This window comes from Amyelois transitella, chromosome 13, assembly GCF_032362555.1.
Source record: "Amyelois transitella isolate CPQ chromosome 13, ilAmyTran1.1, whole genome shotgun sequence".
In the NCBI taxonomy this organism is placed as follows: domain Eukaryota; kingdom Metazoa; phylum Arthropoda; class Insecta; order Lepidoptera; family Pyralidae; genus Amyelois; species Amyelois transitella.
The window spans coordinates 7132970-7150435 of NC_083516.1; the positions used below are offsets into that span (position 1 = coordinate 7132970).

The 17466-nt window shown below is 35.6% G+C and overlaps 2 protein-coding genes across 2 annotated transcripts in view; one reads left to right on the forward strand and one right to left on the reverse strand.

The window, feature by feature from the left end:
• The window catches only part of LOC106129235 (uncharacterized), a 40381-nt gene extending 29867 nt beyond the window's left edge, over window positions 1–10514 (reverse strand). Inside the window, exons 1-12 of the mRNA XM_060947409.1 lie at window positions 10501–10514; window positions 9912–10096; window positions 9454–9534; window positions 8780–8905; window positions 8467–8596; window positions 6944–7115; window positions 6453–6640; window positions 5931–6081; window positions 5304–5438; window positions 4831–4951; window positions 4590–4663; window positions 65–166 (exon numbers count right to left, since the gene is read on the reverse strand). Coding sequence (XP_060803392.1) covers window positions 65–166; window positions 4590–4663; window positions 4831–4951; window positions 5304–5438; window positions 5931–6081; window positions 6453–6640; window positions 6944–7115; window positions 8467–8596; window positions 8780–8905; window positions 9454–9534; window positions 9912–10096; window positions 10501–10514 — 1479 coding nt within the window. The remainder of the gene's footprint in view (window positions 1–64; window positions 167–4589; window positions 4664–4830; window positions 4952–5303; window positions 5439–5930; window positions 6082–6452; window positions 6641–6943; window positions 7116–8466; window positions 8597–8779; window positions 8906–9453; window positions 9535–9911; window positions 10097–10500) is intronic.
• A 450-nt stretch (window positions 10515–10964) lies between these two features.
• Window positions 10965–17456, forward strand: LOC106129264 (uncharacterized). Its single transcript, XM_060947169.1, has 4 exons — window positions 10965–11148; window positions 11226–11508; window positions 15361–15900; window positions 16103–17456. Coding segments are annotated over exons 1-4 (1131 nt in total). The 5' UTR covers window positions 10965–11146; the 3' UTR covers window positions 16409–17456.
• The last annotated feature ends 10 nt before the right edge of the window (window positions 17457–17466 follow it).

The following is a 17466-nucleotide window of genomic DNA, read 5'->3' on the forward strand; positions in this document are numbered from 1 at the left end:
CCAACAGTGTTGAAAAGACTATCCCTAGACGAAAAAGACTAACTTAAATATATTAGAAACTTACCTTATCATTGGCCCGAGTCATAATAACGGCAGTGGCTTCAGTATCAAACTGTGGTCTGCCGGCTCGGCCTACCATCTGTAGCACCGTGCTGATGCTGTATTCCTAAAATAAACGAGGATTTTGGTAAGGAAGAAGATTTGAACAGCGTTTGCAATTTATGGGTACAGTGAATAGCAAAAGTGGCCTGGGAAACTTAAGTATCTTGACGTTAAGCTTAAAAACTTAAGTTCGAAAACAATTGATGCATATTGTTTGATAGAAATACTAGATAAGAAAAACAATAATGGCGGACTCATCCCGTATTTAATAACTATATAAAAATGACACACAAATCCTTTCCACGATCCCTGCATATTTCTTTCGCTAAATCCACCTCATTTATAACTCCCTTCATGCAACCTCAGCGGTTTCGGTTGCAATACGTACCTATTTGATTGAATTTCTACCTTGAGAAAGAGGACGCTTATTTGAATTTATAACGAAATTGCTTCACAAATAAACAAATCTGCCGTGTGGTTCCCGGCACCAATAGAAAAAAGAATAAGACCACTCCATCTCTTTCCAATGGATGTCGTAAAAGGCGATTAAGGGATAGGCTTATCAACTTGGGATTCTTATTCTAGGCGACGGGCTAGCAACCTGTCACTTTATATGAATTCCAATTCTATCAGTAGGCCAAACAGTTGAACGATTGATACACACGTGATTATATGTATGTATATAAAAATAAAAATTATGATTTTTTTAAATTATAAATCAGGATGTGTGTATCATCTTCATCCTGGCTTTATTAGTTGACAGTAATATTTATGCATCGGCATAACATGTGGTGATTTCAGGACGCAAAAAGAGGAATTTTATCATCCATGTGACCCACCTGGGTGATCAATATATACCGTAAAATGTGTGATATCAATAAGTAACATTGAATGAATTCAAAATAACGCAAGTGAAGACATGTACAGAAGCTAAAAAAAGTATGATGAGCATTGTATCAATTACTCTAGAGTACCTACCTATTATTTTACAATTGCCAAAAGTCAGCCGTTTCCGTATTGCGACGGAATATACGTTATAATAGTTTAAATATACATTAAATGTAATTTAATAGTTAACATTACCACTACTATATAAATAGAAATAATTGCATAAATTACATATTATTTGTTTTTATTCATTCCCATTAGTAACAATTATAAAGTAATCACTGTACTATACACATAACCTTTTTTTGAACATTATGCTACGGATCATTAATCTTTATTATATTTTTATTAGATAATTGATAATGTCTTGATTCTTTATAATTTGAAGTTATCATCATCTCACGTATTCAATGGTTTTTGCAAGAATCTTGCATGTGATTAGATGTAGGTACCACAAAGTTTATACTTTTATTTGTATCCTGAATCTCTTTAAGGCACTATATTGGTTAAAGCACTGCTACAGCATTAGCACAATTTACCGACGATGTGAACAAAGCATTAAATGATCGAAAAGTAACGGTAGTCATTTATATTGACTTTAAAAAGGCATTTGACACCCTTGATCACGACGGCCTGTTGCGGTCTATGGAAGAATGTGGTATACGAGGCCCTATAAATAATTGGTTCAGGCAATATCTTGAGAATCGAAAGCTAAAGGTAAAAATCGCAAATACTGAAAGTAATTTGGGAGACATAAAATACGGTGTACCAACTGGGTCTATTTATGGCCCAGTTGGTTACATAATACATGTAAATAGTTTAAGTAATGTGATACAAAAATCAAATTGTTATATGTATGCCGATGACACGTGCCTATCGTATAGCGGGACAAATGTAGATATTGTTACTAAAGTGATACAAGAAGATTTTGAAAACATTATACGATGGGCACATGACAACGGGTTAATAATAAATCACTCTAAAACGAAATGCATGATCATACACTCCCCTCACAGTAATAAATATAAAGACGCACGTAGTATAATAACAGGCCACAGCTATGAATGCTTACATAACAATAAAAATAACTGCAATTGTAAACCATTGGAATGTGTTAGAACTTTTAAATATTTGGGACTAAATATAGATAGCTCGTTCACATGGAAACACCATGCCAGTGATGTATGTAAAAAACTTCGAAGTATATTGGGTAAATTAAATAACTTAAGCTATTTTGTAAGTAAAAAAATTATGTATATGTTGTATTACTCGTTAGTAGACGCAAATATTGGCTACGGGCTGGGTGCGTACGGACTTGCTGCAGAAACACACTTAAATAAAATTAAAAGTCTACAAATTAGAACGGTAAAATTATTAATTAATAAAACAGTAAAGAATTCTTTGAACGGTGACTATGAGAAATTATTTAAATTGTGCAATATCCTGCCGGTACAAGCAATGGTTAAAACGGCAATTCTTACAGAGCAATACGGCAATGAATTACATAAAATTAAGAAAGTCCACACATACCCAACCCGTGCAGCTAAAAGAGGAGGTAAGCTGCTCGTCCCCAAGGTCACAAACAAGTATGGCCGACGCACCAGGCGCTGGCTGGTACCTACATGGACTAACGAGCTGCCTACGGAATTAGTAGCAAAAGCGGCTTCCAAAAAACACATTAAAAACATACTCCGTAAGCACTATCTGTCTTTGTGTCCCTAATCTATACTAATATTATAAAAGCGAAAGTTGTGAGTATGTGTGTATGTTTGTTTCTCGATCGCGTCAGAACGACTGAAGGGATCGTATAAAGTTTGGAACGTAGATGGCTTATGGACTGGAATAATTTGATTAATCAATGATGTTATATCGTTAGCTGTATTTTTTATCTTGACCTTGTCTGACTTATTTTGATTTTTCTTGACTTTGTCCACATATGTATATTGGGGATAGCCCATGTTCATTCTCAAGGCTTGGTCCATGTCTGAATTATATATCTGTAAAATAGTGTTAGTGGTTTCAGCGTGATAACGTCATAGACGGACAGTCGGAGGTGCTTCTGTATTTATAATATGACGATATTTATTGAGTTAGCAGTTTAGTGAAGGATAGATTTAGGTAAAATAAAAAGTAAGAAAAATTGAAGATGTATTTAGCTGGTAAATATTAAGAGCGATATTAACTTACAAGTTATTTAAGATACAGGTTAATTAGTGGTGAAGGGTAGAAATAGGCAAAATAAATAAAAAATGTTATAATTAAAATTTGCCGTTAAACTGTTCAGCAGTTTGGCAATGGAAAAATACTGTAATTAGATATAAGTTTTTCTGAATAAATAAATAAAAAAAAAAAAAAAAAAAAAAAAAAATGTTAATTTTATTTCTCTTATTTCACACGTACAGCTAAAACCACATAATCGATAATTTAAATTTCCATAAATGTTATGAAAATTCCTACGGGTATAGCTACCTACCTAAGGATTGCGTGATATTTGTTACATGCATTAAATTTGTACTAAACTTAGAACAGCGACTTGTTTTAGAATAAGATATCAAAATAAATGAGAATTCAATTTGTTTAATTCACGAGTATCGAACCTATGATCATCCGTGTTTCCGTCACGGGAGTCGCTTCGTGTAAAAACTAGCGTTACACAAAGACGACATAATTCAGGATCGTGTTTTAAGGTGATCGCCGGGTTTCTCTCAAGATATGAGGATGCACCGGGAGCAAAATCATGAGGATGATCACTTCTTTAATATAATTTTCCAAGAAACACTTTGGAAATCGCTTTAATGTAACTGTCAGTTCAATTCTTAAGGTATTCACTCAAATCTACATATAGAGGCATTTAACAAAGGCAAAGGACTTGAGACACTGGAATTGACATTTCAAGCATGTTAGCCTCGTTAGTTATCTAACGTGATAGGTCGTTCAATGTGTCTAAATACTGAGATAAGACTACTGGTGTACTAAGAGTAGGTATACTTGAAGCTTTATGTATGTAAGCATGTAAGTACAGCCAACAGCTTAAAAATAACCTATTTTGGAATGGATTTCCGCCTTTTTTCCTCGTAGAGTTCATCCCGGTTACATCCTCACTCCTCTGAAGAGGTGCCTGAGGTTTCCCTGTAAACTGGGTTTGGGTGAGGTTTTTTTTTTCAGGAAGTCCGTCTCCGGTTTGTCCCCCCAACATTTACAGTGGAAGATAACTGATATTGTATCAAGGTTACACAATCAAGCAACTGGGCATGTAACCATGATGACGAGTCTTACAGTAATTCTTTCATTTTAGGAGCTTCATTTAGCTATCAAACCAATATACGTAGCTCAGAAAAGAGTAAATGGTGAATGTAATGGCCGCGGTAGAATTTAAACCTGAACGTGACGCCTTTTAGGGATCCAAATCTAAAAGTAAGAACGGGACCCTCTTACTAAGGTTCAACTAACTGTCCGTTCGTCTGTCACCAGACTATTTCTCTTAAACCGTGTTAACTAGAAAGCTGAATTTTTCACAAATTATGTATTTTCGTTGCCTCCATAACAACAAATACTAAAAATTAAAGGAAAGTTTGAGTTAAATCCATAGCTTTACTCACTTGGTAAGCTCCATTGACATATTGCTGGGTATTTTTTATAATAACTAAATGGGCTGGAAGATTAACCCCCATAGCTGCAATGAAAAAAAATATTATTGTAATGGATTATATTAAAACACCTAATATAATGATGTTAATATTATTATGACAATTCCTTATCAGGATTTAATCAATTTTTCCAAAAACAAAATTGAAACTAGACGCAATAAAAAAGATCACTTATTAAAATCAATTAACTAACCCAATGTTGTTGTTGTGATGAGGATAGGCAGATCCCTATTCCTGAAAGCTGTTTCTATGTTGAGCCTCTCTTCGAACAACAGACCAGCGTGGTGGCAACCCACGCCTGCCAGGACCAAGGACTGAAGAAATATTTAAATTTAATCACCATTACATTATTTAGCATGCCGTGTGGTTCCCGGCACCAACAGAAAAAATAATACGACCCCTCCATCTGTTTCCATGGTCCATCGCCTTAAAGAAGAAGTTTATAAGCCAAGCCAGCTCTTATAATTGTAACAGAGATATTATGTAAAATATTGGATAAAATATTGAAAGAAAAAGGTACTTACGCTTTCGCTCATAGTGGTATCTAGTTAAGCAAAAGGATTATTAAACCAACTTATAAAGTGCTAAATAATAAGTGAACAAGGCCACACAGTAACCAAATTACTAAAACAATTTTGTAATATAAATTACCATAAGTTAATTTACCTGCAATTTCTTGTTCTTAATTGTGGAAGCTAATGCCGTCAGCTTGGCGCGTTGCTCTGGATTGAAAATAATCGTGATCTCACGAGACAGCGCTTCTGCAGTTAGTGTCACACTTTTTCTTGTGTTGCAGAATATCTTGCATTTTGTGAAGTAGGTAAGATAGTAAACATAATGAAACAATTAAAAAAATTAAATAATGGAAAGTACAGACATAGTATCAAGTAGTACAAAGATAAAGTGTTCTAGTTAAATCTCAAAGATGCTTCACTTTACGGACAGAAGAAAGAAAATATGAGATAGTATTTTTACTGCCATCAAAAAAAGGTTTTTTTCAGTTTGACCTGTATGTATGCATGTTCATCCGCGATTATTTCGTGTTTCGCTGAACAGATTTTGATTCGGTTATCAGAAAAGTTTACACAAGTCTTCCTCAGTTATAAATCCATTAGCTCATTTATTGCCATAACTGCCTGCCATTACTACTTGGGTTCGACAGAGACCGTGTATAACAGTAGGGATAAAAATTTTATATATCTTTCCTTCTCATAAGCATATATCATTAAGAATATTTCTCACAATTTGTAACTTCTTACTTCTTACACAAAATATCTAGATTTAATAACTTACAAGCGTAGGTTTTCCATTGTGATATTTCTGTATAATTGGCCACAGTTTGTAGTTGAGAATTATGTCAAACTTAAATATACTGGTTCCGTCTGGACACGGATACCCTTCCACTACTTTTTTCAGTTTGACAGGACGACACTCATCACCAAACCTGTATACGTAAATATTTCACATAAAAGGGGTAATTCTGAAATAATATACGACTTTTCCAATTTACCGTACCTCAATACTCACAACTTTTCAAGGCAATCAAGAGCGAATTAATCATTAGATATTTCAGCTCCCATAGCCACCTTAGAACTCATTTTGCTTACCATTAGCTAGATTTTTTCTATTTACAATAAATTTACAATAAAAAAATACAATTTTTGGCCCTGTTTTATTTGGTCATAATACCCGCCCGCGATGGTACAGGAAAAGAGATATCGCGATCGATCACTTAATGAGTGGTCTGACAAGACAACCGCTTTTAATGGCGTCCCTAAACATACAAAGTCAAAATAAAAACTCTTCTCCACATACTTGTAATAAACCGCTGGTTTTTCATTATTCCCGAGCCAGGCAGCCACATCTTCAGGATTGCTGACTGTGGCAGACACGGCCACAAATCTTATCCTCGGGGGAGGATTGTTCACATTTGGTAAGTCGTTCTGACAACCCTGGTATTGCCTTTGAAGCAGTTCTATTCTATGCTCAGATTGGGTGGAAGACTATAAAAAAAGATTGTTTAAATTTGAGCTGTGTGACTATAAATTTCAGAACTTGATTGATAAGGTGGCTTATGATCCTTTGGCATCAAATATTTTGATCTCCGTAAGACAGAGCATATTTGATAGGATGATGAGGAAAACACTTAAAAAAAATATTTTTAAAATTATTTTCAGCATGAAAAGGTGTCCTATTTTTCTCTACTAGATACTATCTAAATTCTCAATTTCGACATTATGCCGAGTCTTTTCAAGACTTTCGGCTCTTAGGATAAAATGTGACAATGTATTGTTACAAAATAGTACCTCAATAGTTCTCATTCTACTGACGACTGCTTCAAGCACAGGACCTCGTGTTTCATCGTTCAGAATATGGACCTCATCGATTAGAAATAGTTTGATAAGCTCCACCAACCCGCGGTGGTCACGCCACCGACGCGTCATCATATCCCATTTCTCTGGCGTTGTTATTATCACTCTGTTTAAACAATTAAGAGGCTTTTGTCAAATCATATAAATCGAAATATCCTAAAAGAGTGCTCTTGCGGTAAAAGAAAATATTGTGAGGAAACCCTGCACATTCAGGCAACTAGATGTGTAACCATGAACAGTCCAATTCGGGTTAAGTTCCCTTGCGAAATACCATTTCAAATGGGAGTCGCGTCGTATAAAAACCCGACTCAATTAATCCAGAATCCATGGTCACAGGCATACTCTCCATAGTGGTTAGGATGCTACCGGGATTTAGGCCAGGAATAAGATCATACAAAATAGAAATGTCATACGATACTCGGCAAATATACCTAGAATTAATGCAGCGTCGTCTTTGTGGATATCCTATCGTTGTTAAATCTGTCGTATAAATTTCAGAATTGAGATGCAATGAGATAAGTATAAGTAAGATACATCAGTTGCGACGTCAGCTTAACCTACCACATCTATAGTCCTTTTATTATTCCGAATTCTATGGTAAATCCTTTTACTACACCCTAATTAAAAAATAATAATAAATTGATAAAGCTATTTAAAATGTACTGAATAGATTAATAGTTTCTATTATACATTCTAAAGTAACATTTCACTAATTGCAATCTCATCAACATTTATCTAATGGATGAATGTGTGTCAATTTCATATGATTTTCAATCGATGCAGTTTCACTAGAGTAAATCTTGTCTAGCAAGAAAATTGACATTAATCAAACGATACTAATTACTTCTTCCGTGCAATTGTCTTAACGCCTACGTGAAAACCCTTGTCTCCAATGAAATGAATTATAAGTACTATAACAGTTACGTACCAAAGTAGGTAACTCAATAGGTATCCTATTGTTTATGATAATTAAAATCACATTCAACTAATTGCGTAAAAGGTGTATTTCAAAGGTAACGTGCTTTTGAAGTGAACAAATGAAGGACTTAAGGACCACTCCATCTCTTTCCCATGTATGTCGTAAAAGCGGACAAATTATCTATTCTAACTTCTTTGCTTGTCTGGAGGAGGAAAAATATGGTGGAGTGTGCCAGGTGCTTCTTTTCCCGTGCATTATATAAGTGCACTAAGGGAAAAGCTGAACAACTTTGGATTAATTTGTCTTTAAGGATATGTGCTAGCAACCTGTCACTATTTTAATCTCAATCCCATCAATAAGTCATGCAACTGAACATGATCTTTCAGTCTTTTCGCGAATAATGGCTCTGTTTATCCCGTAAGAGAAAATGACGTGATTATATGTATGTGTGATACTTACTAAATCTTTTCGGTTGACTTCAGGTGGAGGCTTTATGATAAAATCAGTATAAAATATTTACAGTAACAATATCGTTCACCTGTAAGGCTTCAACTGGCTGAAGTCGACATCCGTATCCCCCGTTACTTCAATGCACAGCATGCCAAGTTTTGTGAACTTAGAATACCATTCCGTAAGCCTTTCAGTACATAGAGCTTTAACAGGAGCCACTGAAATTGGTAGTGTTAAAGAAGGAACACAAATTTGAAAATCATATAAAAATTAGTGTGAGAAAATAGTTTGAAATAAAAATGCTTTATGTACTTCCTTTATACCTTTGCTTTTATATGTAAAGAACATCTAAATTATTTATATTGTTGTTAATTAACATATAAATTATTGAAAGTACTTACTGTAAATAATTTTAAAATCTCTATCATATTGTTTATCCTCCATTTCCATAAGCAGTTGCACGATTGCCATTTCAAAAACGACCGTTTTGCCCGAGCCAGTAGGTGCACATACTACTATTGATTTATCTGGCGGAAAATAGCATAGATTTTTAGAACTAGTTATGGTATAGAATAAGCTTGAAAATATCTCGCTTATGTCTACGGTCGCATTCTGTTCATTCCGTCATAGTTTCCGCCCGCGCCATTGCTCGCGAGGAAATTGAAGCCTACGTGTCATTCTGGTGTACCCAATGTCAGGTAGGTATATCTTATTTCTTCTAAAATCTAAAACACTGACTGATTGACATAACAACTCCCAGCCCAAACCGCTGAGTCTTGAGATAAGATTGCAAAAGTGATTGAAATCTACATGTCTTACCACTACATTGCATACACGTACGCATAAAGGATGTGTCTTAGGGTTGAAGTAAGAACTAAGAGAGTTTTTTCAATTTCCACGGGACCAGAAACTAACATGACTTTGCATTTTACGCGGCCATTTTAATGGGCGTAGTCTACACTTATCTTAAAGGTTTAAGTACGTACTGCAAAGTTTAAATCAAGCCTGTCATAAGTTGCGTACAAACTTTCACGTTTGTAACTGCAGCCTTATAAAAGTATTGTAAAAAACTAACCTGAATATAAGGCGTCTTCTATCACCCTTGACTGCACTAAATTAAAGAATGGATACGTGAAAATTCCTCTGTATTTAGGATCTGAAAATAATAATACACCGAATATCTAAGATAAGCAAGTAGATCGTCGTTGGTGATCCTTCAGGTAGTGAACTTCTCGCTCTATTAAATATGTAGGTATGTAGGTAGAGACCTATAAGCGTAATGTGATACAAAAGTCGCGTAAGTACAAAGTGCAGCGTACCTACTAAAGTGAGATGTGGGCGTATAGTTACTTAGGTTTATACCTACATACCTACCATGGTGATGAGCAGTAGGTATGTATTATAGGACTACCATGAAATTTGGCAGCACGTATCTACTCATCCCGTGTGGTAAACAAATGTCTTTTTTTCTTGGTCGACAGTGTGCCTTTATACTTGCCACTACCTACAACGCAACTGAAAAGAAAAACTTGCCTATCTCTTCAATACTTCGAAACTCTCCATGCTGCCCTGTATATTTTGAAGGTCTATTGATTGGATTTATCATGCGTGGTACAGTATATTCCTGTGTTCGTTGGATGTTATGATCAGAAATAGAAGAAAGCGACATAGGTTGAGAATCGGGTATTTCTTCACCTAGAATGTCCGTAAAACCGGCACTGTAAACGAAGGAGGTAAAAAGGAATGTTTATTATAATGAGCATTCGTTTTAGTTGGTAGGTCTATCTAGGTACAACATTGTAGGTACATACCTATTTGCCTATTTACAAAATTACCAATTCGACTTACTTAAATTAGGTACTAACTTGAGATTCAAGAAGACGATCTATTAGCAACATAACAGTATCTGAGTCTTATTTCATCATTTGAATCATCCAACTCAACGTGGCCTTTGAGTCATTTGACTCTATCGACCCCGTAAGGTATAAGACGTGCTTAACTATAAAGTGTTTAGATAGGTATGTAAATTATTACGCAAGTCGATATTTATATCGTAGGTACCTATTTGGTTATCAGTTAATTGGAAAAAGAGGAATCATAAAATTAAGTTATAGGTACTAACAGATTGGTTTCCATCTCGTTTATGATATAATATAATTATCTGTGACAAATGAAAACTGACATTAAAAACAAATACCTATTTACACAGTTTTATTTTCATTAGTTTTACCGCCAAATTTTTACGTCACCACCTGAGCACCATTTTTTAAAACACATGAAACTAACAAGCGAAGATCTTGGCATACTTTGCCTTGCGGCTACGGTAAAAAAAATTTTACTGGTGAAAAGTCGGACTTTTTAAACCCAAGTGTTAAGAAAGAAGCTACGTAAAAGATTTAAATAATAATATTTTCAGCTACTTACTTTTTATACATATCCATCCATACATTAATAAAAAAAAATATTAATACCTAAATATGCGCTGGCCAAGCCTTCAATTATTTCTATCTACATTATAAGCTACAGCTAAAAATTCTTTTAGATGTCAATGTCAACTAAACTAAACGTCATTCATACCCTATCGGCTGTCTGTTGGTCTTGCGAAACGAAATGTCGTTTGGTTAGGTTTTAGTTTTGTACATTTTTTTCCTTATATTTTTGTGAAATATTATTTTTTTTGTTCTAACTGAAATTAAAATATTTATTTTAGTATGGTGTGCTGAAAATTATCTGTCTTATAACATTAGTGATACACTTAACTAATAAAAATGTAAGATATAACTTTATTGGCAGATTCAAGGCAGCTTCAGAATACGGAATAGATTACTTAATCTTTTTTTGTTATAGGGATTTCTTGAATTACGAAAATGCGGACACTCTTAGTATTGACACTCTGGCCCTAGAGGAAAGCCTAAAAGAAGAAAGAAATAGAGAGATAACTGGACTTCATTCTTTGAGCAAAAAAGTATCCAATTTACATACAAGTGTCCTATATTATCGAAATCCGAAAACAAAAACGGGGTCAGTATGCTACGAGGTCTGGAAAACATTAGTGAAAAAAGTGGGAGGCACTCCAAATGGTTGGAGAGATCTTGGAATTTCTTTAGGAATAAAACAAGAGGACTTGGATGTAAGTTTTTTTTTTTAAGAATTGACCTTATATTTTGAATGAAGTTATATGAACAGAAATGCTTGTAATACATGTGATGAAAGTTAGTTTTTATTTATTTAACATCTAAAAACTAATCTGAGAATGTTTACATACATACATACATACATAAAATCACGCCTCTTTCCCGGAGGGGTAGGCAGAGACTACCTACCTAATACTTGGATTTTCTTTGTTATCATGTATATTTTTTAAGTTAGTTATTGATTATTTCGTGTGTGATTATTCCGTCGTACATTCCTATCAAATCCTTATCCCTGAAATACATATAACCCTTTTATATAAGTACAGTATAACTTGAGTACAAATATTATTCAAGGGTGCTGAACGCCTTTTCTGTCCTCCTATAAAACCATACATACATACATACATAAAATCACGCCTCTTTCCCGGAGGGGTAGGCAGAGACTACCTCTTTCCACTTGCCACGATCTCTGCATACTTCTTTCGCTTCGTCCACATTCATAACTCTCTTCATACAAGCTCGGCGGTTTCGGGTACTTTTGACCTGACCCTTTACCAGGACGTCCTTAATTTGATCAAGATACGTTCGTCTAGGTCTTCCCACTCCGACCTTTCCCTCCACACTCTCCTTGTATATCTGCTTAGTCAACCTGCTTTCATTCATCCTCTCCACATGACCGAACCATCTTAACATACCCTTTTCTATTCCTGTAACTACATCTTCTTTCACATCACAACATTCCCTTATCACGCTGTTCCTTATCCTGTCACTCAATTTCACACCCATCATACTCCTTAACGCTCTCATTTCCACTGCATTTATTCTGCTTTCATGCTTCTTTTGCCATACCCAACTTTCACTCCCATACATTAATGTCGGGACCAACACGCCCCTGTGCACAGCCAGTCGAGCCTTTTTGGATAGTTTCTGACTGCTCATAAAGGCATGCAAAGCTCCATTCACCATGTTCCCCGCGTTCACTCTCCTTTCAATATCACTATCATACTTGCCATCTGATGTAAACTTTGATCCTAGATATACAAACTCTTTCACTTGCTCCACTTTTTCTCCTCCAATCAAAATATTACATGCTGTCATTTCTTTCTCCATTTCAAAAACCAGTGTTTTAGTTTTACTTACGTTCACTTTCATTCCTTTCTCTTTTAAAGCTTCATGCATACAGTTTACCATCTCCTGTAACTCCTCCGCTGATGACGCCAGTATAACCTGATCGTCGGCATAGAGCAGACATTTGACGAGTAACTCATTCATCCTTAATCCACTTTTAGACTCTTTCAAATCTGTCAAACAGCTATCCATAAATAGGTTGAACAGCCACGGTGACGCAACACATCCTTGCCTAACGCCTTTCTCAATCTTAAACCACTCAGTGTGCGCTCCGTTTATCCTGACACAAGCACTCGAATCCTCATATAAGGATTTCAGTGCTCGTATTAAGAGACTGCTCACCCCATGCATAGAAAGTGCTGACCACAATTCATTCCTCTCAACTCTGTCATAGGCCTTTTCCAGATCTACGAATGTGCAATAGACTTTTTGACTCTTGGCCAAAAACTTTTCGGCTATGCACCGCAAGGAAAAGACCTGATCAGTACATCCCATTCCCTTTCGAAATCCCGCTTGAGCATCCCATATTTTGTCATCAGTTTCATTCCTGACTCTATTAATCAATACCTTAGCATACAATTTGCCGACGACGCTAAGCAGGCTTATACCACGATAATTTTTGCAGTCCAGCTGTGACCCTTTTCCTTTGTAAAGTGGCACGATAACAGCCTTACACCAATCTTTTGGTACTCGGCCGCTTCTCCAACACAAATTGAAAAGGCAGTACAACTGACTAGCTACTACGCCTTTTCCTGCTTTAAGCATCTCGACCGACACTCTATCACACCCAGCAGCCTTTCCCGCTTTCATACTCTTAAGTGCTTCCACAATTTCGAACATTTCAACATCGCCTTCCATCTCATTCTCTTTTTCTTCGCTATAGCAGAAATCTTTCTTATTTCCTTCCTTTTTTTCAAATAAACTTTCAAAATAGTCCTTCCATATCTTTAGTACACATTCTCCTTTTACAACGCTACCATCCTGGCATCTGATCCTAGTCAGCTCTCTGGTTATAGTATTTCCTCGGGCTGACCTTACGGATTTCCAGAATACTTTCAGATTTGACTGAAAGTCTTCTGATAGCCTTTTATCAAAATCCTCTTTATACTCTTCTTTCTTTCTAATCACAGCTTTCTTAACCAAATCTTTCATTTTCTTATATTCCTTACGTGCTTCATTCACATCTTCATCTATAACCTCTTGCATTCTTAAGTTAGCTTTTGCTGCTAACAAATCCAGCCATGCTTTCTTCTTTAATCGCACAAGTTCTTGCACATCTTTACTCATCCACGCATTTTTGTGATTTTTTCCTTTCCTTCTTCTACTTACACCACACACTTCAACAGCTACTTTCACAATTCTTTCTTTAAATTCCTTCCATCCATCTTCAATATCGCTCATTTCCTCTAAATCTTCAAATTCATCCTTCAGTCTATTAATATACTTCTTACCTACATCCATATCTTGCAAATTTTCTACTTTTACTCTTTCCAAAGCGCTGGTTTGCTCCCTTACCCTGTGCCGCCAGCGATTGAAGATACCCCTTATCCGGGATATCACCAGTAAATGGTCCGAGTCAATGCCAGCACCGCGATATGCACGGGTATCCAGCACTTTGTTCTTCAATCTTTCATCTACAATCACAAAGTCTATCATACTTTTTAAAATACCTTCCACTCTTGTGTAGGTGTGGATCTCTTTATGTTGAAACATTGAGTTCGACACAAAAAGATCCCACTCTAGACAAATTTCTAATACACTTCTTCCATTATCATTCACCTTTTCGTCACCAAACGCACCAAGCACCTTTTCATATCCATCACGCTTTACACCCACCCATCCATTAAAATCACCTAACATAATAATCTTCTCATTTGGCTTGGTAACTTTCAATACTTCTCTTACACTATTCCAGAACTCCTCGTTTTCGCTTTTTGCTGATGTTGTACCCCTCGAACCCACATCCCAAGGTGCATAAACACCTAGAACGAAGATCCGAGTGATTCCAACTTTCAGCCTAATCCATAGAAGACGAGGGCTGACACACTCATACTCATTTACGCACTCAGCCATTCGTGCAGAAAGAATTAGACCGACCCCTTGACAGCCTCGGCTGGTACTGGAAATTCCAGACCAATACGCCGTGTAAGGGCCGTGCTGCGTCGCGTCGCATCCTTTCCGCTTCGTTTCATTCACGCACAACACATCCAAACGTCTTTCATCCATCATTTGGCATACTTCCTCAATCTTATCTTTCATTCCTCCTCTTACATTCATCGTCGCAAAGCGGCTTTCAGCAGACCGCATACCGCTCCCGCCGGGAACGAGACGTGATGGGGTGCGGACACCATCGCCGCCATTTAGGTGCTCTTTCAAAAAATTTGCATCCATGCGATTCCCACGAGACGCAAGGGAACAATTTTGTCCGCCCCAGCAGAGCCCCGCATGCCAGGGTAAGGCTAGCCATTACCTGGGGGTCGCCCAACCCCATGGCGGAAGTGGCACGCTCGAGACTAGGCTCGCCCCTAGCCATGCATCCATCGGCGCGGCAGACCTTAGATTGGCATTAGATTGAATGTTTACTCGGCAAATAAAGTGTGTAACATGTCAACCATAGATAATAGCAGTGTGAATAAATTTCTTAAAATATGTTAAATATATTCCAATTAGACAGACCTTACCTGTAAACTTGACAATATTAATTTTCATTTTGTTTTCAGTACATAATGAATTCAGTTCAAGAAGAGCCTGTGGACGTAATATTAAAACTTTATAGACTGAATGAAAAGGCTACATTAGATAAAATTGTAGATGCATTTGTCAAATTGAAAAGATATGATATCCTTAAAGCTTTGGAAGATCCTCTATGTAATTTGTCACATTGTTTCAACAACAAAGATGATAGTGGATATCATAGCAACAGTAAGAGTACAGATGGACAAATTGAGATAATTTCTTTAAAAAATGTCTCAGATGATCTGCCTCCTGTTTTCAACAAGAATTTTGTTGTTGCAAAGAATGACAGAAATAAGCCTCATTTTCCAAAACCTAAAATTGAAACTACCAATGAAGAATTTAAAAATGAAAAGCCAATTCTATTTTTAACTTTTACTGAAGATGGATTTCCAACTGCTCTTAACATTCAGGAGTATGTTGAAAATTGGACTGATTTTGATGAAGTGGCAGTTATAACACTGAATGACAAGAAAGAAGAAGTGTATCAAAATCCTGAAAAATTTATAAGGGAGTACTTTGAGAAGGTAAACATAAATATAATGATTCTGAGCACTTGATCTAATTCTTTATGCAAATAAGTTGATGTCAGTATTAATGTGATACTATTTTCACATATCCCTAAATTTTAAACTGACAGTTGACAATTCTTTTAATTCTAAATAAACTTCCGCTTTAAAGCAAACTTACTGATCTTTTTTAACCACTCTGTTAATATTTATTTTTCAGGCGGACTTCATAGTACCTATTATAACTCCAGGATATCTCCAAGAAATAAGGTCCAATAATCCCAACACACCCAGTACCACTGACAATCTGGATTTCAAATATGTGAACTTCATTTACTCTCTCATTGTAAACTATTACATCCATGCAACTGGATGTCTGAACAAAAAAGTTAGAACTGTTTTACCTCAAAATTTTGATAGAGAGGTGTTAACGCGAATCAGTATGTACCCTGATTTAATGCCATGGACATATGAGACTAAATTTGATGAGCAGTTCAAGGCATTTTTGAAGCTAAAATATTCATGAGAATAGTTTTTTTAAAGGTATAAAAATGCCTAGATTTTTGAAGTATGTATTACTTATAAGAAATAACAGAAATGCTCAATTTTACATTGTGTATTTTAAGCTAAACAAGTGACTAAATAACACAAATGTGAAGTTATATTCCTTGATCGGCAGTGTATCAAACCTGTCACACATAAAGATAATATAAATTTACAGTCTTATTATCAGAGATCGGAATAGGTACATTGATTTTATGTACTTGCATCATGACTTACCATAGAAAGCATAATATGCATAAGCCTCTTTTCCGGGATTCCATTTCAGTACTTACAGTAAACTACATTGTCCTCGGTTAACATAGGACTACTATTTACGTGAACGAAGTCGGGGGAAAACAGCTACCACTAATATATTCTTCATCCCACATGTAAAAATTCCGGAAAAAACCTTAATAATTTACAAATCCCGCAATCACGGACGGACGCATGTCCATATTAATATTTCAGTTCATTGACCCCAATTCAATCTACCTATTCCAATCTTTACTTATTATAAAATATATATTATGCATACCAAAAAGATGATGTTATAATATATATTTTGCTTTATTGAATGTTCTCCAATTATTATCTGAACATATTGCGAACGTCAAAAATATGTTTTGCTTTGCCATAATAAATTATAGGTTTAGTATATATTATAGTTGTGTATGGGAAAGAGTAATACACCTTGCTATATATATTATATTATACTAATGTGTGTGGCAGGTTAAAAGTTTTCACTTACAATTAACCGTAGATAATAATAGCCGCGTAATTATGTAAGCACACTGGTATATAGTAAAAAACAATTAAGTGTTCAACTTGCTACCACTTAAAGCTAAACAGCCTATGAGTATTAATTTGTCGCTTGTTTATATATTTCTTTATACTCAATACTTAAAATTAAGTATTGTCAGCTTTATTATAATGTTAATTTTTAACTGATTCTTTCTTTTGTAATAGAAAAATATTAAGACCAATTGTAGAAGTTAGCAGCTTGTGGCAGTTAAATAAAACAATGTCAATAAGTTTGTTATT